At 47.7% G+C, this 27,379-nt stretch overlaps 11 protein-coding genes across 11 annotated transcripts; 6 read left to right on the top strand and 5 right to left on the bottom strand.

Annotated features, from left to right (window-relative positions):
- Positions 1-109: 109 nt before the first annotated feature.
- FTJAE_3801 (transcriptional activator of proteases prtT) lies at positions 110-3,711 on the bottom strand (the record flags this gene model as incomplete). The annotated part of the gene is made up of 6 exons (XM_037350139.1): positions 110-744; positions 796-962; positions 1,083-1,252; positions 1,300-1,573; positions 1,630-1,973; positions 2,893-3,711. The coding sequence occupies 6 exons, from the start codon at positions 3,709-3,711 to the stop codon at positions 110-112; spliced, it is 2,409 nt and encodes an 802-aa protein (XP_037209053.1).
- A 1,839-nt stretch (positions 3,712-5,550) lies between these two features.
- FTJAE_3802 (GPR1 FUN34 yaaH) lies at positions 5,551-6,427 on the top strand (the record flags this gene model as incomplete). The annotated part of the gene is made up of 4 exons (XM_037350140.1): positions 5,551-5,643; positions 5,691-5,886; positions 5,943-6,102; positions 6,151-6,427. 4 exons carry the CDS (start codon positions 5,551-5,553, stop codon positions 6,425-6,427), a joined length of 726 nt encoding a protein of 241 aa, XP_037209054.1.
- A 770-nt stretch (positions 6,428-7,197) lies between these two features.
- On the bottom strand, positions 7,198-8,307 carry FTJAE_3803 (arabinase; the record flags this gene model as incomplete). Its single annotated transcript, XM_037350141.1, has 3 exons — positions 7,198-7,792; positions 7,845-7,974; positions 8,016-8,307. 3 exons carry the CDS (start codon positions 8,305-8,307, stop codon positions 7,198-7,200), a joined length of 1,017 nt encoding a protein of 338 aa, XP_037209055.1.
- A 1,518-nt stretch (positions 8,308-9,825) lies between these two features.
- On the bottom strand, positions 9,826-10,605 carry FTJAE_3804 (cysteine dioxygenase; the record flags this gene model as incomplete). The annotated part of the gene is made up of 3 exons (XM_037350142.1): positions 9,826-9,947; positions 10,006-10,258; positions 10,315-10,605. The coding sequence occupies 3 exons, from the start codon at positions 10,603-10,605 to the stop codon at positions 9,826-9,828; spliced, it is 666 nt and encodes a 221-aa protein (XP_037209056.1).
- Positions 10,606-11,569: 964 nt separating this feature from the next.
- Positions 11,570-12,945, top strand: FTJAE_3805 (malic acid transport; the record flags this gene model as incomplete). The annotated part of the gene is made up of 4 exons (XM_037350143.1): positions 11,570-11,700; positions 11,752-11,990; positions 12,038-12,750; positions 12,799-12,945. 4 exons carry the CDS (start codon positions 11,570-11,572, stop codon positions 12,943-12,945), a joined length of 1,230 nt encoding a protein of 409 aa, XP_037209057.1.
- A 449-nt stretch (positions 12,946-13,394) lies between these two features.
- FTJAE_3806 (Fe-S oxidoreductase) lies at positions 13,395-15,770 on the top strand (the record flags this gene model as incomplete). Its single annotated transcript, XM_037350144.1, has 2 exons — positions 13,395-13,446; positions 13,498-15,770. 2 exons carry the CDS (start codon positions 13,395-13,397, stop codon positions 15,768-15,770), a joined length of 2,325 nt encoding a protein of 774 aa, XP_037209058.1.
- Positions 15,771-16,384: 614 nt separating this feature from the next.
- Positions 16,385-17,135, bottom strand: FTJAE_3807 (mitochondrial import receptor subunit TOM20; the record flags this gene model as incomplete). The annotated part of the gene is made up of 4 exons (XM_037350145.1): positions 16,385-16,501; positions 16,557-16,657; positions 16,714-16,959; positions 17,075-17,135. 4 exons carry the CDS (start codon positions 17,133-17,135, stop codon positions 16,385-16,387), a joined length of 525 nt encoding a protein of 174 aa, XP_037209059.1.
- Positions 17,136-17,900: 765 nt separating this feature from the next.
- FTJAE_3808 (exocyst complex component EXO84) lies at positions 17,901-20,032 on the top strand (the record flags this gene model as incomplete). The annotated part of the gene is made up of 3 exons (XM_037350146.1): positions 17,901-18,080; positions 18,136-19,628; positions 19,678-20,032. The coding sequence occupies 3 exons, from the start codon at positions 17,901-17,903 to the stop codon at positions 20,030-20,032; spliced, it is 2,028 nt and encodes a 675-aa protein (XP_037209060.1).
- A 924-nt stretch (positions 20,033-20,956) lies between these two features.
- On the top strand, positions 20,957-22,345 carry FTJAE_3809 (serine threonine phosphatase PP2A catalytic subunit; the record flags this gene model as incomplete). Its single annotated transcript, XM_037350147.1, has 6 exons — positions 20,957-21,103; positions 21,255-21,296; positions 21,354-21,459; positions 21,512-22,172; positions 22,222-22,271; positions 22,323-22,345. The coding sequence occupies 6 exons, from the start codon at positions 20,957-20,959 to the stop codon at positions 22,343-22,345; spliced, it is 1,029 nt and encodes a 342-aa protein (XP_037209061.1).
- An 808-nt stretch (positions 22,346-23,153) lies between these two features.
- FTJAE_3810 (uncharacterized protein) lies at positions 23,154-24,185 on the bottom strand (the record flags this gene model as incomplete). The annotated part of the gene is made up of 1 exon (XM_037350149.1): positions 23,154-24,185. The coding sequence occupies one exon, from the start codon at positions 24,183-24,185 to the stop codon at positions 23,154-23,156; it is 1,032 nt and encodes a 343-aa protein (XP_037209062.1).
- A 2,030-nt stretch (positions 24,186-26,215) lies between these two features.
- FTJAE_3811 (nadph2 dehydrogenase) lies at positions 26,216-27,342 on the top strand (the record flags this gene model as incomplete). Its single annotated transcript, XM_037350150.1, has 2 exons — positions 26,216-27,084; positions 27,168-27,342. The coding sequence occupies 2 exons, from the start codon at positions 26,216-26,218 to the stop codon at positions 27,340-27,342; spliced, it is 1,044 nt and encodes a 347-aa protein (XP_037209063.1).
- Positions 27,343-27,379: the final 37 nt, after the last annotated feature.

Genomic DNA, 27,379 nt, shown 5'->3' on the forward strand with positions numbered 1-27,379 from the left:
AAACTGGAATATAAAGTGAATTAAAGGGAATCTCTGATGAAGAGTCCTTCGAGTCATAGCCTGAGAGCTATAATTTCAAAGCGAGGCAAAAGAGTTTCTCAACTGAATGCTAGACGAGGAAGTTGTCGACGTCGAGCAGGTCCAAGTAGCCTCCATTGAAGAAGAAGTCGAGATCAAGAGATTCAACTTGACCCCCAGCCCCAGTATTGTGACATGCCTTGTTGGCGTTGGTGCTCTGAGCAGCATGGCTATGAAACTGCGACTCTTGCCGTACAACCTCGACCGAATTAACGCCATCTACCCTCAAGAAATTGTCCCAAGCTCGTTCAACACTGAGTCTAACTGCCACAGAATACGCGTTTGATTCACTGCAGCGACGCCTCATTTCTTGCAAGGCAGAATAGAGCTCGTTTTTTGCTACGGCTGGGGGCAGCTCATCATATTGACCCAGAATGAGCAAGGCATAAGCAACACAGAGGGAGTGAAATTCGGGTAAATCTCCAGAGCTTGAACTTGGGATAGCGATGAATGCCTGTATGACTCGGAAGCTGAGTTCGTATACATGGCCTTGGAGGGACTTTGTGGAAGGGTCTTGGAGATTCACTGTAGAACTGCGAGACGTCTGTGGCGAGAGCGACGAGGCGAGATTCAACGCATCTGCTTCAACCCTATCCAGAGTTCGTTTTGCTAGGATGACGTTGGCAATACAGTAACTGAACTTCAGCATAAGACCTGTAGGTAGATCTTGCAACCATTAGCACCCAGAGTATTAATAGAATATCATGAATTGCTTACCAAGGAGGTATCCATATTGCTGCTTCCAAATTGCAAATTTGGAGCTGAAACCATCGTTTGCGAAGGTAGGTTTAACGCAGTCTTCTTTCTGGAGTGTACAGTAAAGCGAGATCTCAGCAAGCAGCATCGCATCGCGCATTGTGGTCTGCTCAAAATTGAGTAGATTCCTGCACTGGCTGAAGTACGAGCTAGGTAATATGGATGGTCTGCCTGTAGTAGCTGACCAGCTTTTGAAACTACTATCAGCTTTCCGGCTTTTCACAAACAAAGCTATGAGGTTTACTTACTGCAGATGGTTTAAGCATATGTTTGCCCAGATTCTCATTGATCGAAGATCCAGCTTTGTGGAAGTCCCGGCATTGGTTCGCTGATGAATATCTGAAAATTGAATGCATAGCATCGCCTGCTGCGAACAAATGCCACTCAGAAGCCAGCTATCGACATATTCAGCCTCGCACTAGATCTATCAGTAAAGATACGTTCGGACCGCACTGGAGACATTACCGATGGTGATCCGGCGAAAAGAGAACAAATGAGAACGCCAGTAATTTCCTCAAGATGCAAAGGGCTACCCAGCACTACCTGACCAAGCATGTTTCGCATATGCTCGTAGACTTGCCTGTGCTTCAAGGCATCTGTCTGGCTCGTGTGGGTAAACCTCATCTCGTGCGAGCACAACACGGCATGAAGAAATGGTGATGTTTGAATCAAAGAGCCTCTAGTTACCAGATCGCTCTCATCATTTATAAACAGAACGTGGCGACGTCGTCGAATGAAGCTTTAGGCTGGTATCAGTAGGATCCCGAGCCTTGATGGGAGACGGGGACCTCTTACGATTTGACAAGGGTCTCAGCGGTTGTGGCATTAAGCATACCCATGCGTACAACATCCTCTTTTGTGTGGAAAGCTCTTCTCAAGTCACCAGTCACCTGGCAGGCGACACGCCGGATAACTTCAGCTGGAGCAGCATGAACATGTTGATCTGCGGGCTCGATCTCATCCATCAACACACGACTGTTTGTCGATGCTTGAGGAGAAGCACTTTGTTCGATGACACTTTGATGTGCTGAATCGCGTCCTGATTGGAGCTTTACTAGCTGGGCTCTTATATCTTGCATGGAGCTTTCCAAATGCAGTACCTTCTGATGTAAACTATCCAAGGTTAGGAGAGATGTTGGCTGAACCGAGTCATTAGTACCTTTTCACAAGATCTTGCTGATGGGCCGTTTCTTGTGTTCCATACGACTGATCCAAGCTATCGCTTCTAAGGCAGGGTATTCTCAAGTTTCGACATCTTGAGCAAGTGTCCGAGCCAAAGTCCAGCTCGCATCTGCATTTTAGTCGGCGGCAAGCGTCACAAGAGAGAATCCGACGACGTCGCTTCTTGGAGGGTTCATTTTCGACCGGAGTAACTGATACTGATTCCTGAGCTCCAATTGAACCAGTTGCCGAGTCCTCACGTGTTCTTTTGTCAGTCATTATCAGTAAACAAGTGGTAGTAAAGATGGAGAGAAAACCCCGCAAGCCGTCGGAAATCGACGGAGGATAGGCACCGGTTACGCTCACACCGATCTAGGTTTCAATTGCAAACCGAAAAGTTAATCCGGTATGGTGTAGTGGCTNNGTTCGATTCCCTGTACCGGAGACTGTTAGCATTTATCCTTTTTGCGTGCGTAGATTGATTGCCTTTACATTCTAAGTTATGAAACTATTTGAGGTTTTTTTACTTAACTTATCTATCTTAGTTAATGTCACCAGAAATATATTTTAAATTTTTAACTAACTTTAAATATCAGCTGTTGGGAAGTTGTAACTACTTGAGATTTAATATATAAGAAGGACTGGTACAGTTCATGTGCGAAAACATATAAACAGACCGTCTTCACAACTGTCATCAACAAAAGGTATTAAGTTGGCCTGATGCCCGAACTCTTCCAATGCGAAACGATCATCCCCAAGTATAAACCCATCGATTTCTGAAGAAACGTCAACTCTTGCCCCTGAAGACACAGAAAAGTGGCCAACTTCCGGAGATACTACAACTTCGTGTTTGGCTCTTCCGTCTTGCATACTGCCTTTCCCCTCTCTCTCGCATACTTCTTGCCATGTCGATGGGTAACCGACCAGCAGAGGACCTGGTATCTCAGCCTCATCGCCCTCAAAAAACTCGAACCTCGAGTTGAAAGGCGAAGCCCTCGATCCAATCGAAACAGACACTCCCGCGTCTACTTCATGTAGTCCATAATTCACAATACTGGAACCCGCGTGCGTCGATTCCCAACCTCCTTTAGGATAAATGATCCGGCGGACACGATATGCAAAGACAAAATCTGACGATTCGCCATATGTTTCTTCGTCGTAGATATCCCTGGATATGTTGAACTGCGGTCCGCCATCGAATGGCACGCCTAAGCTTTCACCACCGAACCCAACTCTTGCACCGCCCCCAACACGCCTTGAGGAGGAGATAGAGCCAACTGCACCACGTGCTATCTTGACGCCTGTCACCATGAACAGACGTTCCCTGCGCCTGACAGCCTCAGAAGCCACGGCTTTGACACTCTCTTTGACATAATCGTCCGTTGGCTCTATGGAGTACGTGTCCAGTCTCTCGCATGTGTGAGACACATCCTTGGCGTTGTTCCAATCAAAATTGGATTCTGCTGTAACTCCCACAGCCTGGAGGAAACTGGCCCAAATACCCAATGATCCACTGTTTGCTCTACCTTTGCCGATATACCAAGGGGCTTTGAAGGTATAGTTGGTTTCCATGTCTTCTGGAATGGGGAGAGGCGGTCCACAGAACGAGCCGGGATCCATTGGATGTTTCCAAATATGGCCAAGACGAATTGCCTTGTTAGGCTCGTAGTCGAGATTTGGAGCACGTATATAGATCAAGGCAGAATTTTTCTTCATATTGTGTGCTCGTTGTTGCTGACCTGGATAAGTATAATAGAGGGGAGAAAGGAGGTGCCATATAGCGATGATCTTTGAAAAGCGATAACACCTATATTTCAAAGCGATTGAAACGTTCTCATTAGTTTAAAGAATGACGTAGCGTAAGAATGAAGCTCCTTTTTCTAACGGATCATTGATCGGAGGCCTTTAGACTTGTGGCTTGAGGCTGAATCCCAACCAATAGGTGCAGGGCTAGAACATAATGGGCTGAGGCTATGCCATGCCAGTGCTCCTAAAGTCGTTGTTCTAGACTTTTAGGCTCATATGTAAAGCGCAAGGCGTTCGGCAAGGTTGTGACGACAAGTGCTGGCTGTGAGAACTGTGACATAAGGTAGTGTTGATCTCCTATAAGTTCATGATTCAACTTAAGGGTTTCCTGGTATATTAGTATACGTTGGAAGTCAATATTACTTTTCCCTGAAGTTTTGTCTGGCTGTTTATGCCCTTATCTGCTTGACCAGCTTGTTCTTTTGTTAATGAAGAATCCAGATTCGTCGAGTTTGTGGCTTATATGGTTTATGTCTTGTTTCTCTTAGCATATTGTAATATCCTTCAACTGTATCAAATAAAATTTTCATGTTAACTCATGGTGATTTGATTGCTGGAACGGGCAATTTGTGTACTTGACTTGGACACTCAATAGTTGCCCAGTGTCCCATGTGGCTTCGAACCAGACATATCGATACAGCATCTTGTGCTTTTAATGTCATTGATCAGAGATATTCAACCACATATTTGATCTAGTACTTTTTATCGCTCGTTTTGGAAAGTTTAGCCGACAGCTCGTTGAAAAAGGCTAAAACAACGACCACCTTATTTTTCCCCATAATAGCGGTTTATCCCGGCCCAGAAGAAGACAAGGTCTGGGGCAAACCGATTCTAGACTGAGCCGTATGCTCCTAACGGGACTAGATTGATACCATTTTACGTAGTAGATTGATCCAATGTCTGTGGACCTTACTAAAACAAGCTTGTCCGTCGCACAAATGTTCCGGATTCTGGGGTCAGTAACCGGGCACTAGCGTATGGAAGCCGAGTTCGGATGTTTTGTAAGTCAGACTCACACGTATGAATTATATCGCGATTCCGAAATTCCGATAACAGCCGCATCACTGGTCGTTTCTGTGTGTCATTAAGCTGATACTGATTTAATCCTCGGTTCGTGCGTTCGGAGGACTAAGCTAAAGTGCGGATCTTTTAGGATGTCGAGATTTGACCTGAAGGAATGAGGTGCAGGCATACAAAGCATGGCTTGCAGTTAATGAAATGCAGAGGAATTCTAGATACTATACAGATGCGTAAGCTTGGACATTCTTTGAAACCGTTATGTCCTTAATCGGTCTACTCAGAATGCGTCTCACTGTCATAGCCTTACAAAGAGCCTCGAATAATGCCGTGCACCACGAATGTTCTACAGCCTACTTAGTAGCCCGTGAATCTGCGTTGCCCCATGTTCTAGACTCGATTAACTCAAAGACTACTCCACAGGATCCATTGGTCTTGCATAGGCTGGCCTAGTTATCCCGAGGGCCACTCGATGAGACACCAGGGTTGATGCAAGAGACTTGCTTGCTTATATATACCCGCACAGCTTCATCCTGCAGTGTGCACCCCCTTCTACGTTTTATACTAGCCACATCTTTCCAAACTCGCTCATTTCCCTTCATACAAGCTATTAGCTTTGGCATTCGCTTCGATTTGATCGTCGACAAGATATTTTCCTTCTGTTTACAGAAACTCGAATATATGCAGTGAGATCTTGAATAGAATCATTCGACCGACGTCCAAATCTCAACCATGACTGCACACTCAGTACCCTCCATGAAACACGATGAGAAGATTCTCGTCTCCGAGAACTATAAGCCACTGGGAGACAGGATAGGCAATCCGGTATGGCAATTTGGTGCTGGGTCACGCAGACAGCTAACAAGGATCAGGCTCCTCTTGCCATGGGCGGCTTTGCTACAACCTTGTTGTCAGTTTCGTTAGCGATGATGGAGTTCCGAGGTATCTCCTTACAGACTCAATTTATCGGAGACCTGTGTTTTGTTGCCTGTATTGGGTTACTTATCTCTGCTCAATGGTCAATGCTCAAGGGCGATACCTTCTCATATACTGTTCTAACAGCCTTTGGTAAGCTGGGAGCCATATCTCCAAGGCGGTAGTGAGGTAATGCTAACACAATCAAGCTCTCTTTTATGGAGGCTACGGTGCAACACTACTCCCTTCATGGGGCATTATCGATGCTTACGGAGGAGCCAACACGCCTCAATACAATAATGCACTTGGATTCTTTGTGTTGATATGGGCAGTGTTCAATGTCTTCTTTCTCATCGCTTCTATCCAGCTGTAAGTATGTCTACCATTGCCTCATACCCCCTGCTAATTGCACACCAGCAATCTTGTTTATACCTGCATTTTTATTTGCATTGAGTTATGTCTTATATTTGACGCCTCATCTTACTTTGCTTCCGCGGATGGTAATGCTGCACAAAGCAAGGCGTTGATGCACGCTGCAGGAGTGTTTGGCTTCATCGCAGGTCTGCTCGGCTTTTACACTGTTGCTTATTACCTTTGCCAAGACGTACTGCCATTTCCAGTCCCAATGGGAGATACTTCTGCTTGGTTTAAAGCTCGTAAAGAGAGAAAGGCGCTCAATTCCTCCAGGGCTTGAACTAAAGATCGCCTAGCTGGTTGATGGGATAATTGATCAGGATGAGCTATAAGAATTGTGTATACGAGACATAGAGAAATTAATAGAGAAAGACGTCTGGTCAAACTAAAGAATTATAGAGACTCTTAAACGAAAAAGAACATTATCGTCCCAGCTTCGGTATCTGCGCTCGATACTTGGTGCAGGGTTTCGTGCTTGACGAAAGCGAAACGCATTTTTCGTACTCGAAATCGCTGCTCCCTACCTCCTGCAATACCTCTCTCGGATCTTAGGCTGTTTCTAAGCACTAACAGGGTATATTTAAGCCACAGATACCCAATTAAACACAATCGCATCATCGTGCTTCAGTGTTCTGCCTCTTCGCTGACTCAGGTGGCGAGCAAATCACATCCCCATGGCCTTATTGACACAATTACATCTTGCGAGTTACTTTAGGAAAGCTGTATTTGTTTCACAAAGATGAGATATCGAGGAATGGAATGTGCAACACTGATAGATTGCTTTCTGGGGGAGACTGTAAAGGTTGGACCGAGAGCAAAGTCAGATAAGGAGGCAATACATAGGGATTTATGGTTGGCGCTACTTATACAGACATAGACACCAAAGTCTCTAGCATGAATATATCTTATCTCCATTTGACTACCTGTTCCAGCCTGGGTTGTCTTGTCTGATACTCTGATCTGTCAAAATACGAGACAGCTTCATAAGACGAACAAGATGATCCACTGTTACCTCAATTGTGGCGATCTCGAAAAGCCAATGGAAGGAGCTTATTTACCGAACTTAGCAGCTACAGCGTCATACTCATTCTTCGTAAGGGGCGTCACGGAGCCATGCTTCAGTCCTTTGGGAAAGTTGGGAAAGTCTGACTTCTCCCAGTTTGGAGAAAGAATGTTGGAAGCCTGGAAAGGGATATACTGAGTGTAATCATCGAGCAGAAGATGATATAGTCCAGGTGTGCGAAGATCAGCAAATGCACCTGGGCCTTCAAGAGGCGATTCGGGTCGGACGTAGCCTGGAACGCGGGTCCAATTTCCAAAAAGACCGGTCGTTGTGGTCTCCTGATACACTTTGTTGACGGTCTCGTTCTTGAGGAAACGTGCGAAATGCCCCGGCTTGCCTAGAGATAGAAACTCCTGATCGATGAGGCCAGTGTCCTCGGGGGCATGGTAATCCTTCGGTGCACTGAAAGTCTTGAAGTCTTTGGTTGTAGCATAGCGAATGCGATCGAGAGTTGCGGTGCCTTGATGCTCCGTGTCAGAAGCTGCATAGTGCCTGGCTGCCCAAAAGACATAGTACTGGTTTGTAGGATCATCCCAGACTACAGAAGGTGCCCAGGCCATGCCAGCCGTGTCAGACTCTACACTGTTCAGAATTAGTGAGATCTCGCATGTTAACGAAGCATCTTCTATCTTACATTCTGAGTGAAGGCTTGGACCAACTGATGAGGTCTTTCGAAGACCACACAACAAGGCCCCGGCTTCCGTTGCGTGTGACAAGATCCCATGAGAATCCTGGAGCATTAATGTCCAGATCTTTGGCATAACCTGTTAGTAATGTGCCTACTCAAGGTGTTTTAGTAACCTACCAGTGGCAATAGTAAAGTACTCGGAGCGGGCAGTATTTGTCGTGAGAAAGATGTCCCTGACGCCCTTGGTTCCAACATTTGAGCTCAAGACGGGCTTTCCTCCATTGAGAAAGTTAAAGCTTGAAGCCGAGTTGCCGTCTGACAGATGCCATTGGACTTGAGGGGTCGGATCACTAAACGTGGAAATGAGGTAACCGACATATTTGTTGTTCGCGGATCTGGGGCTGTCGGTAGGGATGGCTTCAACAAAAGATGCTGAGAGTGCCGTTGCGAGGAGCGTAACGACACGCATATTGGACGTGTCTTAAGACGAAGAGTAGGGTTCAGATTCAATATACTCGACCCGTGGTAAGTCAGGACAGGTCCTATATCTTGTCGTCTAAAATAACAGTATACATGGCAAGTGACTGTCTTTATATAATTTGTTCATGCGTAGCTGGGACGATACTCCGCATCTCAAAGGTCCCCTGCACGAGTCCCGATGACTATGATCAACCAAATAACCAACCTCATGCAGGCCACCCGCGTATTCGATCGATCCGTGCAAATCATGTTAAACTCCTCTCCAATGATGCCTCGGGTAGAGAACGGGAAGCCATTGTTTCCAATGTCGATCTTTCGGTCCCGGCTCATAATACCCATGTCACTTAGTTAGTCGTTGAAGCGCTCCAGTGAACAGGCGGCGCATAAACGAATGAGGGGCGAAGATGCTATTTTCAATAAGCTTAAAACCCCATGGAGAAATATTGCAAGCTGGGGAAATTCGACGATTAACACGAGTTAGGCAGTTCCGATTGATGTATTTGCGCTCGAGTCGGGCGACAGCATGAGACTGTGATGCTGATACCAAATGGTGAGGTCACGATTGCTCAACCTCCGCCACAAAGAACTTACAACAAATATGAGCGAAAAAAATAGACAACTCGATCTCAGATTAAATGTCTTATTTAGGCGCTGCGATATTCAACATACAACACCGCTAATTTCCGTGGTCTCAGAGTACCTATATTGCAGTTCTCTGAAGGGCATCGGAAGTTACGAGCTCAGAGGGACGAATAGCAGGCTGCTGATAGCAAAGGCAACTAAATAACGAAAGCATAGCCTCTATAAGGCTACTATAATAGAATCGGGGTCCAAGAGATACACTGTAATTGGTCAAACAACTCGCACAACCAGCTTACCATTGGAAACATGAGGCGAGGTAGTCGGGGTTTACTGATACAATCGCGCGATGTGAGAGTCACGATCGAGACTCGGTTATCGGTGTAGACAAAACAACTTCTCTCTCTCAGCAAGGCACCAAGAACATATTAACCTATTTACGGCAGCATTTAAAACTAAGTCTATATAGTCTATAATTATTTCTTTGCTATATTGTCTTCACTTCTAATATCATCATCGACGGTTATCGGCCGGGTCGGTCGATTGCAAATACAGTGTATCACAGTGCTTATCGCACCGATTCCCATTTTGGGCAAAGCTTGGATTGCGTGCTTAACGGCGATGAGGGATGAAGAAGACGACGAGCAGCAGTCAGTCGATTCTCCTCTTTCACCTCATTATTCATTCTTCGCACGTCTTCGTGTAGAATGCGGGTCTCATTTGATCAAATCGGTTCATTCTATGCTAATATCGAAGTGCACACTTGCTATACTGAGATCATCCCCCGTCCAACATCCACTCCCATCATCTACCATCAAAAACAATCTGGCCATTCCGAATTAAAGGAGAGCTCACAATACTTGCGGCGCTAATTACAACAAGGTCATATCTCATCAAATCGTGGCTATCATGGCCTTTCCTGTGTCAACTACTCCTTCAGCAACCGCCCATAAGCCGAATAGTAGTGACAACCTGGTACATGACTCTTCCGTCCTGTCTTCTCGTCAAAGATATGACATCCCTTTTTAGCTACATTGGGGGGAGTGTACACTGCAAAGTTGCAGGTTAGTTTCTGTGACAAGTGTCGTGGATTCAGGGAATTGCCTACAATGGAGGGATACAGCAAAGTCGCTGCCCCTGTTGGATACACGATGCAGACCTAGTTCGTCTGCCATGTATGCGACAGAATTTTCTTTATATGTTCTTTCTCCAATGATAGTCATTGGTTTATCTTGTTCATCGTCGTTCGGAAATGCGTATCGAGTCTCGGTGAGGTTGCCCTTCAGAATCTTCATCAAGCAGTGGGCGTTGCCGTGGTCGTGGATAGGGGACCCCTTTCCAGGAGACCATACGAGAACAAGCTATCAAGAGGTCAGTCACGGTTGGGAAGGGTCAAAGTCGACTCTAGCAAGCTTACCAAATTACTCTTGCCGTTACCTTCGTCAACGAGATTACGGGTATATCCCCTACTGCGATCACCGAAGGCATAGGTCTTCCACATGTTGTCGGACCCGTCATATCCTTCCATCAGTTGTTGAAGGAAGTCGACGTCAACATCATCAGAAGTCAATCCCGATGATGGACCAAGGGCATCCTTGAGTCGCACCACGAGTTCGTCGAAACGATTTTGCTGGCAGGGACCCACGTTGGGGATTGTGCTGTGGCTGACGCCAAGTGCAGAGGGTTTTGTAAAGATACCGATGGCCATGCTTGCTATGCTGTTGATAGTGCTTGGTTGTTTATGATGATATTGATATTCTACCTCTTGAATATATGGGATCTGAGAAGAGGACAACAAAGACTCTAGGATAAGGGGCGGGGTCAACACTCCATGGCCGTCCCCTTCCTTATTCCTATCGGTCAGATCCGGTACTGACAAGCCGGCAGATAGTGTCACCGACATCTTGCTGTGGGTCGTAGATTGCAACCGACATCATATCTCGGGGCGGCACAGACAGGTTCAGTCGGCGAACGACACAGCAGCGCTGGTCCTGTGAACTGATTTGAAGGTTTTGGTTGGATGCAACAACGCTAACGAACCCCGAGGAATCCAACAATGTACCTGAGGTACCTTGCGGTATACGTGTTGACGGCCTAGATACCGCTTTGTCTGTATGACAAAGAGGTCACTTGTTACGAATTTGAAGATGCGATGGGAGAAATCACAATTACGCGAGAGGGAATGGTTCACGGGGGCTTCTCGACAAGCCAGTTTATGTGCAAACTAATACTTACTTTTTTTCTCGGGGACTGAAATTCGCAATATTGCGACACCCGCTATCGCCGACTTGAGCCACATGTGGACCCATTTAACCTTAGTAACTTGGCAGCTTGGAGTTCTTCTGGGGCGGGATTAGCGGTTCTCGGTGACTATGAACAAATCCATCATCGCCACGGCTGTGACGGCTTCGCCAAGGTAGAAAAAGAAAGAAAATCGATGTTCCTTTTCAGCTTATTCCCATATCAAAACTTATTTCCTTTCGATAAAAACATTGAATTGCAATCTACATCCTATTGGGTTCTCAGATTGTGCCATATTAGCGGCTCTAGAGATCTACCGTCCACTCTGATTGGCTTTTGAGCCGGAAACTTTAGCTTTGCATCGTCACACCCAGCGATCAGCAGCTCACGTAACATCAGACACCCTTGAATCCTCAAGAGCCGCCGGCGATATGTCTGACTGTACCACCTCAAACTTGAACGTTGCGGTATGTAGCGGCTCTACTCCTAAGCCTCGCGAGTCGACTCTGCCATGCAAGGAGAATACTGGCTGGAGGAGACTTGTACGCAATTTCACACCATCGTAAGTCATAAAATCATCTTACTAAGGGTTGGCCACTAACACCAGCGACAGATGGTTCGCCGTTTGTATGGGTACTGGCATCGTTGCCATATTGCTTCATAATTTTCCTTACCAAGCAATATGGCTTCAGTATATCTCTTACATGTTCTTCGCGCTTAACGTTGTTCTGTTTATTGTCTTCCTTGGTATAAGTATTGCACGCTATGTGTTGTACCCAGAGATTTGGTCGGCGATGCTTGCCCATGCTGGCCAAAGTTTATTCCTAGGATGCATGCCCATGGCCTTTGCAAGTGAGCAACACGTTCCCCAGTCTACGTGGATGCTGACGTTTTGATAGCTATCATCAACATGATGGTGTTCTGCTTACAGCCATGGGGAGAATGGGTAATATATCTAGCGTGGGCATTCTGGTGGGTTGATGTTTGGCTCTCCGTTGCCACTTGCATCACGATGCCCTTTATCGTCATGCACCGCCATCGCCCTGGGCTCGAAAACATAACAGCTGCGCTCTTGTTACCCATTGTTCCAGCAGTGGTTGCCGCTGCCACGGGAGGAATCGTCGCAGAGGCTCTTCCCAATCACCACCATGCGCTAACAACTCTGGTGGCCTCATATGTTCTCTGGGGTATTGGCGAGTTGTTCTCGGCCTGTGTTTTAGCGTTATACTTCCATCGGCTGACCATTCACTCGCTTCCTCCGAAAGAGGTGATCACCTCGTCTTTTCTCCCAATAGGACCGCTTGGCCAGGGAGCTTTCGGCATTCAGCAGCTTGGCAAAGTTGCTATGCAGGTGCTTCCAAAGACCAATGCTTTCGGTGATGTTGCAGTTCGAGCTGGGGAGATACTCTATGTCCTTGGAGTATTCCTCGCCCTCATCATGTACGGTTTTGCTCTGGTATGGCTGGCTTTCGCCCTCATCAGCATTGCTACAAAACCCCCGTCGTTCAGTATTGGTTTCTGGGGATTTACTTTCCCACTCGGTGTGTTAGCAACCTGCTCGAACTTATTGGCAGAAAACCTTGATAGCGAATACTTCAAAGTTTCCACGGCGGTAAGGAACTGGACATGCCTTACTTATCAATTACTAACATGACCATAGATGATAGCCCTCTCTGTGATATTGCTGTGGATTGTGGTTGCGACTCGAACCGCCAAGCTTGCGATCACAGGCGAAATGTTCCACGCACCTTGCTTAAAGAATCTTCGTGACAAGTCTCTAGCTGCAGGCTCAGACAGAAGAGTCTAGGTGGCTTTTATCTTTCTTGCATCTAACAGCTTGACTAGGTACCTTATGTACAATAAATTGATAGACAACGGGCATTTCATGATTCACACCAAAAAAATGTTCAACCCTCATGGGGAACGAACTCACGACTTGATTATCCAGAATTCCGACATCATTACATAGAGAACAAAATAGTTATACCATATTATTTTTTATATCTTCTTTTGACATCCATGGAGACCTGGCCAATCTGCTCCAGATCGTACAGTATAAGCTGCTATCTAATCGCTACCCCTCCATTGGTGTTGCATGACGATAGCGCAAAGCTCCACTAAAATTCTCGATTCCAGAGGGCGGGGCAGACTGCTTTTCCCCAGATGCCTCTTCAATTATTTGTGCGTGTTTGTTCTTCCCAAATTATTCCCATCGCAAATTCCAAGGGATAGTCGGGCAGTTGGCAGATTATCACAATGGACTGGGCTAATTACTCATCGCCTTCGCGGCTGGACTCCTTTGTCGATGGTGAGTCTCGTCGCTTCCCATGGTCGCAAATCTTGCCGCTGACTCTTACAGATCTGGTTGATGTCTGGCATCTTCACCGAACTCCAATTCTCCTGACTCTCTGTGTTATCCTTGTCGCAATTCGAACGTACTTCCACATCAATGGTCAAAAGGCGGAAATAGTTGCATTCAAGAAGGTTTACGAAGAGCCTGCCAAGCCCAAGGTTGTCGTCGAAGAAAAGACCCCCACCATCGAGCCAGTCGAAGAGAAAAAGAATGTCAAGTCTCAGGGCCCTCGAAGGATCAAGGGTGGAATAGCTAGGAAGCCATCGAAGAACAAGGAGGAGGAGGAGGATGTCACCCGACCTGTCGCACCTCTGGTCTTTTTCTCTTCCATTACTACCAAAACAGCTAAGATTGCCGAGGCGTACATCGAGGATTTCCGTGGAAAGTTGGATGAGTTATCCAAGCTATCCGGTCGTCAATTTCTCAAGCCTGAACTTCGAGACCTCACCGAGATTGATTTCGATGATTACTTCCTTGCGCCGTACAAAGGCCACGGTGACGCCGATCTGTTCTACCTGTTCCTGATTCCTAGCTACAACATCGATACCATCAACGACACATTCCTTGAACACCTCCAAGAAACCCATCATGACTTCCGAGTAGATACCGCTCCTCTGTCAGGTATTCTGGGTTATTCAGTATTCGGTTTTGGCGACAGTGAAAACTGGCCCACTGAAGCAGACGGTTTCTGTTTTCAGGCTATGGAAGTCGACAAGTGGATGGCTAAGCTTACTGCTAGAAAGAGAGCGTACCCAGTTGGGATGGGCGACATGAAAAGTGATCACGAAGAGCGCCTACAAGAATGGAGTAAGGGTGTGCAAGAGGTCATTGAGCATGTCGCACGTACTGGAAGCTTGGGCGAGGGAGTTCCCGGTAGCGGAGCAGCCGAGGAAAGCGATGTTGAAGATATCGCAGAGGACGAAGATGATGGCGAAGTTGTCTTTGATGATGAAGAACCCAAGAAAAAGTCGAAGAGTGCAAGAGATCTAGATGATGTTGAAGACCTGGGACGCATGATCAAAAAGGACGACGGCTCGACAACTCAAAAAGCACCTCTCGCTGTTGATTTCACCACTTATGGCTCCTCTACACAGAAGGCAGTCCCTCAAGGTCCCAAGGAAATGGTCGCAAAGGAATCACCGACATACAAAGCTCTCACGAAACAAGGTTATGCAATCGTGGGATCTCATTCCGGAGTCAAGACATGCCGATGGACAAAGTCGGCTCTCCGCGGAAGAGGCTCATGTTATAAGTACTCTTTCTACGGAATCAAGAGCCACTTGTGCATGGAAACGACCCCTTCACTGTCTTGCTCGAATAAATGTGTCTTCTGTTGGCGTCACGGCACAAATCCCGTTGGAACAACATGGCGTTGGGTCGTTGATCCTCCTGAATTGATCTTCGAAGGAGTCAAAAAGAACCATTATCAGAAGATCAAGATGTTGCGCGGTGTTCCTGGTGTGCGAGCGGAGCGATTTGCCGAAGCTATGCAGATCAAGCACTGCGCCTTGTCGCTCGTTGGAGAGCCAATCTTTTACCCCTATATCAACGAATTCCTCGGTATGCTACACGCTGAACGTATATCCTCGTTCCTTGTGTGTAACGCTCAGCACCCCGATCAGTTGGCTGCTCTCAAGGTTGTGACCCAACTTTATGTATCAATTGATGCAGCTGATAAGGAGTCATTACGGAAGATTGACAGACCTCTCCACCGAGACTTCTGGGAGCGATTCAACCGATGCCTTGACATCCTTCGCGAGAAGCGCTTCCACCATCGTACTGTCTTCCGATTGACACTCGTCAAGGGCTTCAATGTCGAGGAAGAAGCTGAGGGTTACGCGAGACTCGTGGAACAAGGTCTGCCCTGTTTTGTTGAGGTCAAGGGTGTCACATACTGTGGCACATCGACATCTTCCAACGCTGGGTTGAGCATGTCCAATGTCCCCTTTTACTGGGAAGTCTGCGACTTTGTTAAGGCGCTCGAGAAGAGGTTGAAGGAAAAGGGACTCAAGTACGGCATCGCCGCCGAGCATGCCCACAGCTGTTGTATTTTATTAGCTAGCGAGAGGTTCTATGTCGGTGACAAGTGGCACACTTTGATCGATTACAAGAAGTTCTTTGAGTTGCTCGAATCAAGGGGGCCTCCTGATGAAGGTGGCTGGACCCCCGAGGATTACATGGACGCAACACCAACTCCAGAATGGGCGAACTGGGGTAATGGCGGATTTAACCCAGAGGATGAAAGAGTAGATAGGAAGGGACGAAAGATTGAGGCTTAATGGTCCATAAGGAGAGGAATAAATAAGATGATTAAGCTTTCCATCTGCCACATCTCATGCACTCACTTGTCCACCACAGGTCGGTGCCCTGGGTGACATCCCATAGCTGCATGTTAGTAAAAGATCTCTTTGATCTTTGAAAATTCTACTTGTAATTCGGCAAACAAAAGACCATACGTAGCCACTTCGTTCCTCCAATTAACATACCATTTGCATATTACGTCACAGGCCACAACAAACCATATATCGAACTTGTTCATCACGGATAGTCTTGGTAGAGTGTCTTGGGAAATCCTGTGGCTTCCTTTCCCTGATAGTTGACATCGTCATAAGGCATTGTGCTTCTGAAATACAGCCAGCAATTTTTGTTCATAAACCTATTCGTTTCAACGTACATTTGTTTACACAAAGCTCTATGGAAGCTGGAAGAGCGGAACTATGGTACATTGAAGGCCGTCAGGTCTCCATTAGACATTTCTTTATGAAAGCCTGTTGTTCAGACTTTTCATGGTACAGATTTGGGGGGAAGGGTGTTAAAATTCAAGAGCATTTCCAACGTCTGGGTATATGTGTGCCAAGAGCGGAGAGGAAACTCGGACAGATGACATCCCTCTTTAATCAAGACCAACGTTAGGAATATCAGAGAGATTGATGCCTGCGGGAGCGGCGGGCGCTCGGATGTCGAGAGATGAGTCGTATGCGATCATCTCAGCCAAGATGTCTAATATGGGCTGTGCAGGTGTCAGCAAAATAACTCAACTTCGAGGCTCGTGCTCGCCAACATACCTTGGGAACAGTGCTGTCGTAAATTCGGATCAGGTCACCGGGGGCAGGGTAGACCTTGAGACCCTTGTAGAAGGCCAAAGCAGACTCAAGAGCCTTGGAAGCTGCAGAACAACAGTCAGCAAGTTATTGGTGATGTCTAGACCAGGGCAATTCCTACGATCTTGGCTGAGCATCTCTCCGGCCATGACCTGCTCGTTGAAGAAAGCTTCCCGCTCCTCAACACCAGTAGGGAACCCCTCCTCCTTGGCCTCCTCCACTCTGATGCGAATGCTCTGACGTTGTTGCTGGGTAGAAGCCTCTGCCTCCTCCTTTGCGACGCGGGCCTGCTTGCGCTCGTTCCTCCTCAAGTTTCGGCGGAACTCGGCCTGGTTTCGACGTTGGTAGTCAAAGTAGATGGCGTAACCTGATCAGAGGGCATTTTCGTTAGCTATTGTGCACCATAGCTTCGATGGTCTGCGACTGATTGACTGTGTTGTATAACGCAATCTCATGAAGCAGAATGAATGGCGCGGTCTTACCGACAATGGCGGCGGCGGCGGTAGCAACGGATGCTGTTACGAGAGTGGTGGACTGCACCATTTTGGAGATTGATGATGTAGGTGAGGAGGTTTATAGCTTGGATCGTAACAAGCAAAAGACCGGATATATTCCAACCGAATCAATTACAAGGAGTAATTCCGGGACTCGAGATGTTGCTTGGAGACGTCGGCGACCAAGAGACGGAAGATATTATGTCGTCAATGCTCGAGGTCGGGTTTATTCTCTGTTTGAGCGTCGGGAGCGGCAAGCTTTAGTCGTCGCGATAAACCAATTTTTTAGAACCGGAGCAAGCACATGATGTGGCGCTAAGCCTATTTGGGCCTGATGTTTGAAGCTGGGCAGAAAGCTGGATCTTCAGAAACGGTAGGTAATTGTGAGAGTAGTCAGGTAAAAGCAAACATTCTGATAGTTTCATTGCTCTATATAGAAGCATCACTTTTCCAATTTTCATTATAAGAAATCTACCAGCTATAGAGTATTTTGGACCAGGTCTGTCTCATCGATGCTGTCAATGAAACCCACGTAACCGGCTGAGGCTGGGCTTGTTCGGTACGTACCCCACCTCCTGATGCACTGGACTTCCATTCCGAAGGTAGCTGCTTCACTAAATAGGCCTGACGATTACACGTACAGCTCATGGAATAGATCACTGTCTGCTGGCGCAAAAAGCCAGACAAGCATTTTAGACCTTGCTCAAGACACCACTCGCTTATCCTACTACTTTGTAATTCCAGCTTGATACCGTTTTTACTTACCAAGCTCGAAGCTGTCGAGTCGCCATTGTACTTGCAACACTTGCCCAAGATGGAGGATCGCAATAAGATATCCCTCCGCAGCGGCAAGAGAAAGAAGAGGCCAACTATCAGTGCTCCTCGCCAGATCTCAGGTCCGATTGCTCAAGATGATACAAACAGACCGCCTCCTCCAGGCGACCCGGGCCAAGCTCGTCCTCGCCCGCGTCCTCCCCCAATGGCTGGTGGAAAGGTGAGTCTCCATGAGAGGCTGTTTCCAGTGTCGCTATGCTCACATCGTCTAATAGACCTCGGATCTTGTGAAACGACGATACTCGACTCGATTTAATCAACCGCCCTCAGGTCCCAATGGCGCCGCACCTCCAATGCCGCAGATGCCCTCGCTTGGCAATTACGAGCCTCCGACTGCTGCCGCCATCAGAAAGCCTCCCTCGCGTGCGGGGCCTGGAGTTGCTCCAGTTGTCGATATTAAGGGTCTGCGAGATCCGAAGTTGAAGCCAGACCGTTACGTCCAGGCTGCCTTGAGCGATGCAACCGAAGACCAAATCCGCGAATTCGAAGATTCGTTGCGAAAAGTCAAGACGCGTGTGGGAATGGATCTACAACAGAGCGTTATGCAAAACAGAACACAGTTTATCAAAATCAGCAAGGAAGCGGAAAAGCTAAAGAGCGAGATGAGGAATCTCAAGAACTTCATGTCAGAGCTCAAAGTCAACACTACAGCTATGAGAGCTGCCGCTGCCAAGAATGATGATTCAATGCCGGGGGAGCTCGTAAGCGCTCCTGGTATCAGCAGCAGAAGAGACAGGCGCACCTCTATTGCCGATAGAAGCGCCATGTGGAACTCTCAAATGCAGGCCCTATTCAAGGGTGTGGAAGGATCGCAAAAGTTTCTCCCTAATGCGGCGGGACGTCATGTTGTCCAAGACGCAGGGCCTTGGATTGAGCTTGATAATGCTACATACAAGTCGCGCCGAGCGATGCAGATCTTTCTGCTTAATGATCACCTCCTCATCGCATCGCGTAAGAAGCGAAAAGCAGATGCGCCGGGTTCAGACGCACGAGGGCCGATGATGAAGTTGGTGGCCGACCGTTGTTGGCCACTATTAGATGTCGAAGTGGTGGACATGTCCAGCACTGGAGAATCTTCGACTAGTGGACGCAATAAGCTTGCAGATGCTATTATGGTCCGGGGTGTTGGTCAGGAATCTTTCATCTATCGGACGGAGAAACCCCAGGACCCCGAGAAGAAGCAGCTACTCCTCAATGTGCGCAAGGCTATAGAACAGCTTCGCAAGGGCCTTCGATCGGAGATGGAGGCTAACAACAAGGCGCGTGAAACGATCAACTACTTCGCCTCTCGCGATCCCGGTCTTCTTCAAAAGACTGAACTTCTAGCCACGCTGTCGGACATCAAGGATATGCTCATTGAAGTTGACGGCAAACAGCAGAACTTACGCTGGGTTGAGAGCGAGATGGATGACCTCGACATAGACATTGCTATGCAACGATTCGAAGACGCTGTAGCTCGTGTCGAGAAGCTCAAGGCGATCGCTCGTGGGCTGAAGAACCATGCCATTGCTCAGGACTTTATCAACTTCAAGGTTGGCGAACGATGTGCTAAATTGGCGGACATGATTGTTCGTGAACTGGAACTGACGCACGATAACAACACAAAGACGAGGAGGAATGTCAGCTGGTTGACAAGACTTGGATTTGAAGATAGCGCCCGAGAATCGTATCTGGCGGCGAGAAGTGGCACTATCCATAAACGAGCCAGGTGAGTGATATTGTGAATAATATGAGACGACAAGCTAACGTGTTATCAGGCAATGCATTTTCCAGGGAGACTTGCATTTATATATCTGGGAACTCTCGTTTGTGTACTTTATGGTTATCCATAACACGGTGCAGTGTTTCCAATCTTGCTTTCCACCGCCCATGATGAGTGTATGTGTCAAATGGGCAAAGGAGGAAGTAGATGCGTTCAACGTCATCCTGGCACGCCAACTTAGTAGTACGGAGCCTGGGGGACAGGTTTGGACTCAGTGCATGGAGAGGGCGAAGGAACATTCTAAGCTGTTATCGGAAGTCGGCCTTGACTTTGAGAACTTGGTCGGGAAGAACTTGTTGAACTATGAGCGTGTGGAAAAGGAGGCTTCTGTCGGACTGGGGTTGTCATGAACAGGAGGTTTTAAGGTATTGGTTGAGGTGGATGGATTGGTTGGCGTCAGTAACCCTTTGGCTACCTTGTCAGCGTCACACATTACTCGTAGGGCAATACCCAGGCTGGAATTGGAGTGCCATTGTAGCAATTATCGAAGAAACGAAGCTAGTTATGATCAGATGAGGCCCAAGTGATATTGATGTAGCTGTTATTGGAGAGAGAAGTCAAGCCACACCCGTCGTCAGACAAGCTTTGGGCTGCAGCCAAGGTACCTCGACTTTATGGCCACCGCCATTCAGTGTTGAAGCGCCGCATTCAGAAATGGAAATCAAAATGATTATAAGATCGCGATGACCTCTTTTTCTTCGATCGTCCGATAGAATTGCCTGCTGAAGTCCTTTTATAGAGATTCGTTACGCCACATGAGGCGTTACCTATGGTATGGAACCTAGCCAAGGCTGGCAGTGGAAGGGGCAAACACTGGCACTGCGCTGGCGGTGCCCCAGCTTGGCGTGTTAGTGCTAGGCTGTCCACGGCCTGGACCTGGGCTGGGCTGGTTGGCAACCACCAACATCATCCATCCCTCCTCCTTTCGCTCCCCATCATCATCCATCACCTAACAACACTCACCAAAAATTCTTTCACTAACGAGCTTCGCGCGTTCTCGCCATCCTGCGCCTTTTTTCCGCATCCTCCTTTTTTTTACGGCGATAGAACGATTTAGCGACAGGAACTGCTGCTGCTGGTATCGGCAGCTGCTGATTATCTCATCTCCCTTGTTTCCCTTTTCTCCTCCCCTGACGACCGCCGCCTTTGTGCCTCGTGCGGCGTGCCCCACCCGACTTCTCGCGATTCAGACCGCATCAACGTCATTTCAACCTCACTCGCGTTAATCAACACATCAATAACCGATTAGACACCGCTGAGCCATGGATACCAATATGGAGGATGTTGGGCGAGCGCCCGCTGAAGCTTCGCCCGTGCTCAACTTCGAGCCTACTACGATCCCCACCCTCGACGGTTGGATCGAGAGCTTGATGTCTTGCAAGCAGCTAGCCGAAGCTGACGTTCAGAGACTGTGCGATAAGGTGAGGAGACTGTCAACTCAGCGGGATGCAGAGCCTGGCCTGATGCATGGTGCATTTGATGATCAAGTCGCGATCAGAATGAGCGTGCATCATCATACTTGACTAGCTCGGCTTCTCGCGTGATGCAACCAAATGCTAATATGCCATGTAGGCACGAGAAGTTCTACAGGAGGAGTCGAACGTGCAGCCAGTGGTACGTTTACAACATGCGCCGGCAAGCTAAGTGCTTGAGCTGATACCATATTGCCAGAAATGTCCCGTTACCGTCTGTGGTGATATCCACGGTCAATTCCACGACTTGATGGAGCTCTTCAAGATTGGCGGTCCTAACCCCGATACCAACTACCTATTCATGGGTACGCTTCAGTCATATTCCAGCCTCACGAAGTCGATACTTACTCTCGATAGGTGACTACGTTGACCGAGGCTACTACTCTGTTGAGACCGTCACCCTCCTTGTCGCCCTCAAGATCCGATACCCTCAACGAATCACAATCCTCCGAGGAAACCACGAGTCCCGTCAGATCACTCAGGTCTACGGCTTCTACGACGAATGCCTCCGTAAATATGGAAACGCTAATGTCTGGAAGTATTTTACCGACCTCTTTGACTACCTCCCCCTCACTGCCCTGATCGACAACCAAATCTTCTGTCTTCATGGTGGTCTCTCCCCAAGCATTGATACTTTGGATAACATCCGAGCTCTTGATCGTATTCAGGAGGTTCCTCACGAGGGTCCCATGTGTGATCTTCTCTGGTCAGACCCTGACGACCGATGTGGCTGGGGAATCTCTCCTCGAGGTGCGGGGTACACATTCGGACAGGACATTTCAGAAGCTTTCAACCACAACAATGGCTTGACCTTGATTGCTCGCGCCCATCAGCTTGTTATGGAGGGTTACAACTGGTCCCAAGACCGAAATGTTGTCACCATCTTCTCAGGTACGCTCAGCACGCGAGACGCTACGCTTCTGTACAGCATTGACATTACTACAGCGCCCAACTACTGCTACCGATGCGGTAACCAAGCTGCTATCATGGAGATTGATGAGCACCTGAAGTACACCTTGTGAGTCGATCCACTCTTAATATGAAATACACGAACTGACCACAACCAGCTTGCAATTTGATCCATGCCCCAGAGCTGGCGAGCCCATGGTCTCAAGGCGTAAGTTTCACCCACAAGCGATTACTTGGACTCATCTAACACCATGACCAGGGACTCCCGACTACTTCCTCTAATCTCGTCACGTATACCCACGTTTTACCAAGCTCGAGTCAAATGTCAAACTGCCATGCCTGGTGCAATCACGCCAGCCTCAAGTCCTTTGCAGCTCGGCCGTGTACGATTCCACGACGAATTCCTCGAACGAAAACAGAACTTCATGGAGCATGGCTTGTACGGATATTACATCTTTGCTAATGGAGATCTTCCGAATCTTGCAAAGCGACCGTAACTTTGGAGGTACGTGCAGGGAAGAGTTGGTAGACTTGATTGCGGCGCCCACCTCATGGCTGCTTAGATACGCATATTTGAGTTACGCGCTGTAAGAGAAAGAAACACGCATGCATGATCAACACTTGTCTGTCTCCTCATGATATGGGCACTGAAGTGATTAAAGAGCCGATTTTCCTCGCAGCATCGGTGAACAATACTTACCTCCTGAGGTCTCGTACGAACAAAGTCATGATAGCAGATGACGCCCATCACTTGGATGCTTTATGTTGATATGTTGAGTTGATCCAGTATTGGTCTAACTGAGTTTCACAAGTCGAATCGTTTCGACTACATTAATACATCTAGACTAATATCTAACAAAATTAACCTCGAGTATTACATAACACTTCAGCCCAGGATCAGCCATGATGTTCGAAGATATATTGGACTTTCCAATTTCTTGGGGCGCATAGACCATCCCCCTCTGTGTCTTGTACAGAACAGCTTGTATTGAGGGCGAAAACGGTCGTACAGAATCCATAGCCATTCTTTGTACGACCACAATTGGCCATGTATTATAATTAGTACAGTCGTGTAACACGATATTTGACATCAAACGGTCTCCTCCTTGAGCTCCTCCTTTAGACCTGCCTCCCAGTTTTGCTGCTGCTGTTGGCGCTGCTCAGCTGTTCGTGGTCGCTCGTCTTCGCCAAAGACTTCCTCTTCAGTATTAACACGGTACATGCGCTCTTGGATCTTTTTATTGCGACCAGAGTAATCGCCAGGGGCATGGCTACCGTCGGGAATGTGGAAGCGTCGATCGAATCGCGAGAGAGCGTAGGAGAAGACGACAATAATCTCGATGACGTAGTTGAAGCAGTAGTAACATGCTTTGCTATGATACCAAGCTGGATCGTTCGCGGGCCGCAGCTTGAAGGATACGCCAGTCCTGAAAGCAGCACCGAGAGAAAGCAGTGTAGTTGTGAAGATAAGAAGCTGGATTTTTGTCCGCATGCGGCCTTGTCCGAATTTGTCCATTGGTGCTCTTCGGGGGATGATGAAGCACGCTCCGACAATGGGCAATGGAAGAAAAGCGAGAATGGCGAGAAACGTGCTGCCGGTGAGCTGAACGTCGCGAAGTTGCTGTTTCGTATGTGGGTTCAGGGTGTAGAAGTTATACACCACAGCTGTAATTAGCATCACAAGACTTGCAAGGATGCAAAAGTACAAGAACTTGAACGCCAGCGAAGCAGGTCTGCTCCATCCAATATGTGGATGATACGCCCTCAAGATGCGCTGGGCAAAGATCAGATTCACAACGAACAAGAGCACAACGCCTGCGTTTGCAAACACCTGGGCAGCGATGGCAAGACTGGTGTCATGCTGGTTCGAAGCCCATGCGATTCTCAGCACGTTCGCAGTGATACGGGCCATACAAAATCCAAAAAGCAAACCGCTGAGGACGAATTTGTGGGATCGCTTTTTGTTCAGCTGAAAGATAGTCATGTTGAGAATGGCACCGCCAACGAAGAAGGCCAAAATAACAGCACAGATGGGATCGTCGACACTGGGCGTAGGTCTGCCGCCTAGACCAGCTGTTTTTGGGAGATAGGGAGGCCCCTGGGGAGGTGTTTCGCCTGACATCTTGTTGAAGAAATGCTGTGTTTATGTCGATGACTTATACATAAGAGCAGTAGATGTTGAAACAAATCACCCTACAAACGGGAGGATGTCGTCTATATACATACCCCTTTGGGAATGCTCATTCTTCAGCAACACCAAACCAGACACTCGGTATCGGTCATCGGCACCCCGAATCAGCAGATAGAGTGGCAGATCTAAGTTGCCCCGTTTCCTCTTTAGGCAATATTTAAGACGGCATGTCGGAGGTTGACTTGAGCGCGAGAGGAGCGAAAAGGATATGATTGGTGAGCTTAGACTTAAGGCTGAATCTAAGCAATATTTCACACTAGACTAGAGCGAGGGTGGAATTTGGATATTCTGATTGGCGAGACTTTGGAGGTGAGCTCGAGGCCCCTTTAGTCATTGATCGGGGTTTGTGATATTAACACCGTCCGTCAAAGGATCGTGCATGTCTAGAACTGGAGATATGCAATAGTCTTTCCGAGCTCCAGAGGCTTTCCATGTGGTATCGATTCATGTTCGTCCAGTCCCAGTATCAGTGTATATACCATCCTCGGGGAGCAAGAAAACAGCAAACTTTAATATACGGGATCAAAATAAATTCATTAAAGGTTATCCTAATCTTAGGCTATATTACCTAATTCTTTTTATTATTTAGGATTAAGGGTCTTGTGTTTTCTTTCCTCTCCTAGATAGTATATAAGTAATGTGAATGAATCTCAACCTTATCTGATGCCAATACGACAATAGGGTTTCATCGTCGGAAGCCAAATGCGCCAAGCTTTTCTATGATACCCAAGCCCCTGCTTCAGCCCTATCGCCCCCATCCTCGGGCTCAGCTTCCAGCTGGAGGGCCAGCGAGATCAACTGTTGTTGGTAAAGGGATCTCGTAATTTGAGAACACTGACGAAAGCCCTGAATGACACCAAGAAGAAAGGCAAGATGGATGCTACAGGTAGTCGATTCACGACGAGATACTTATATTACAACCTTCCGCTCCCTCCAGGGATATTCTATGTACTGCAAACACTGAGCCATCCGTGCCTCGCCTCCACTGCATCCGGGAAGACTACCCAGGTTCTGGGGCCATGATGGTTAGCGGCGGCAACCATGGGAACCTCAAATCTAACTACCTAACCTCCCTTCGTGATTAATTGGGTATCCTACGGGTCACAGGAATCAGTTTTTTACCTTAGACAGCTGCATAATTGGAAATAAGAAAAACCAGGGCCTGAAAATGACACCCAACTTCCTCTCCTCAAAACTTCAGCTACGGATGAACTTGATGATCTACATTCTCAAGACACTTCGATCAGGAGGCCGGGAATTTAAAAAGAATCAGATTAGGTCTTTATTTTCTTGGTATCCTTCTGGCTTTCTAAACTTAACTATCTAAGCCCCAACTCTCGGGTTGTGCTGGTTCTCCTGACAGCATAGGCTACCTGTACTCTATTCTTGTTTGCATATACCGTGCTATACGCAGATTTAAGGTTAGTAAGGTATTCTGTCAGTAATAATTCAAGTAGCCTCTATTTATCTATCTAGTAGACATGAGAACAGCATCTCCCGCCATTCTGTTAACTCGGCTGCTAGGTGCTATACAGTAGCAGGGGAAATAAATGGGCTTTTATCGCATTCAGGTCTTTTTCCCTTCAGCATACCTAGAATTCCATCCATAGCTACAACTCGCCCGCACTTCAAGTTCTCAACTCTTACATCTTTGCCTTTGACTCCCACCGCTCGTTTAACCTTTTTTTACAAGTGGTAGCTTCTGGCCTCCAGGCTGTCAGGAGGTGGCGCTCAAGGCCATTAACATTTTTATCATTTTCCTGCCACTGAGAGGCACTTACCAGTAACTTCAACCGTTCCCACACACATCTTCTCTGATTCAGAGGCTGTTAGGCACTGCCGCATCCTTACTCCTCTCTTCTCCACCCTGTGCATCCATTTGTTGTTTATCCTTCCATCTTGTATCTTTCTTCCACCATCGTCATCATTCACCGCGCTACGGCTTCCTTCAGTCAAACAGAATGCCCTACGTCCCAGTCCCCATTTTGGACCTTTACGCTACGATCCAAGGCCTTCTCGAAAGATCAAAGAGATCATGGCTTGCAGCGTGCGAGGCATGGAATGAGGAGCCGCCATCCGAGATTGCGACACCTGCAACTACTACGGAGGTACTGGTACGCACGAAAGGGACCACGAAGGGGAAAAAGAAGGAGCCCAAGATAAACAGCTTCCGCCATCAGCTTGGGCCGTTAACCAGTGTTTTTATCAAACCTCCTGCGGTGGCTGTGATGAGAGCTCAAAGTGTCACAGGGGTGCCCAGCAATGGCTCTCGGCTGATTATCTGGGCCGATGCTTCGAAGAAAAAGACCTCTACAGGCTTTGCAGTGGCATTTCTAACTGGCTCTTACTGGGTGCGCGTCTCCGAAAAAGGGCACGCCACTCCTCTAGAAGTTGCAGAACTTGAGGCTGTTTGTCTTGCGCTGGATTATGCGGTGCAGGTCACCAAAATGCAGGAGGAAAACATCGATCCTTTACGATCTGTCGAAGTTTTCACCGACAGTCAGTCTGCGTTGCGTCTCCTAAGGACGAATAGACCCATGGTCACCACTGGACCTCACGGAAATGCACAGGGCGACAACCCTTACACGAAAAACGGGATGAGAAAACGAACAGCAGAGAAAGTCTCCGTCATTATAGATGAGCTTTCAAAAGCTGGAGTCATGGTCGAACTGCACTGGGTTCCGCGAGGCAGAGTCATGGGCAATGTCATTGCTGATAAAGGGGCAGCGATGGCAAGAACGGGATGGACATCTTCTCACAGCACCGACGTTCTCGTCGAGTTTTTGCCTGTAGATGAAGAGCAACTCGACAGCGCACGCGGTATGACTCTGTAAGCTATTTCTCCTTTCCTGCAGATTCTTTGGTTTTGGATGTCCATGGCTCTAATGTGCCTTGTGATACAACGCAATAAAGAGTTCTAACGGAGCGTGCGAGTAGACCTATCAAGCGAACGCCCATTCCGCGTACACGATTAGGACATCACATTTCTGAAGTCCTCATCTCAAACAAGGCCAGTACCACTGCCAAAAAGGAGCCAGAAGAGGCATCTGATGCGCAGCAAACCCAACAACTAAATCATGATAATTGACCTCTGAGCTGGCAAAACAGTTTGATCGAGGTACACT

Source organism: Fusarium tjaetaba (genome assembly GCF_013396195.1).
Source record: "Fusarium tjaetaba strain NRRL 66243 chromosome Unknown NRRL66243_c0000071, whole genome shotgun sequence".
Taxonomy (NCBI): Eukaryota; Fungi; Ascomycota; class Sordariomycetes; order Hypocreales; family Nectriaceae; genus Fusarium; species Fusarium tjaetaba.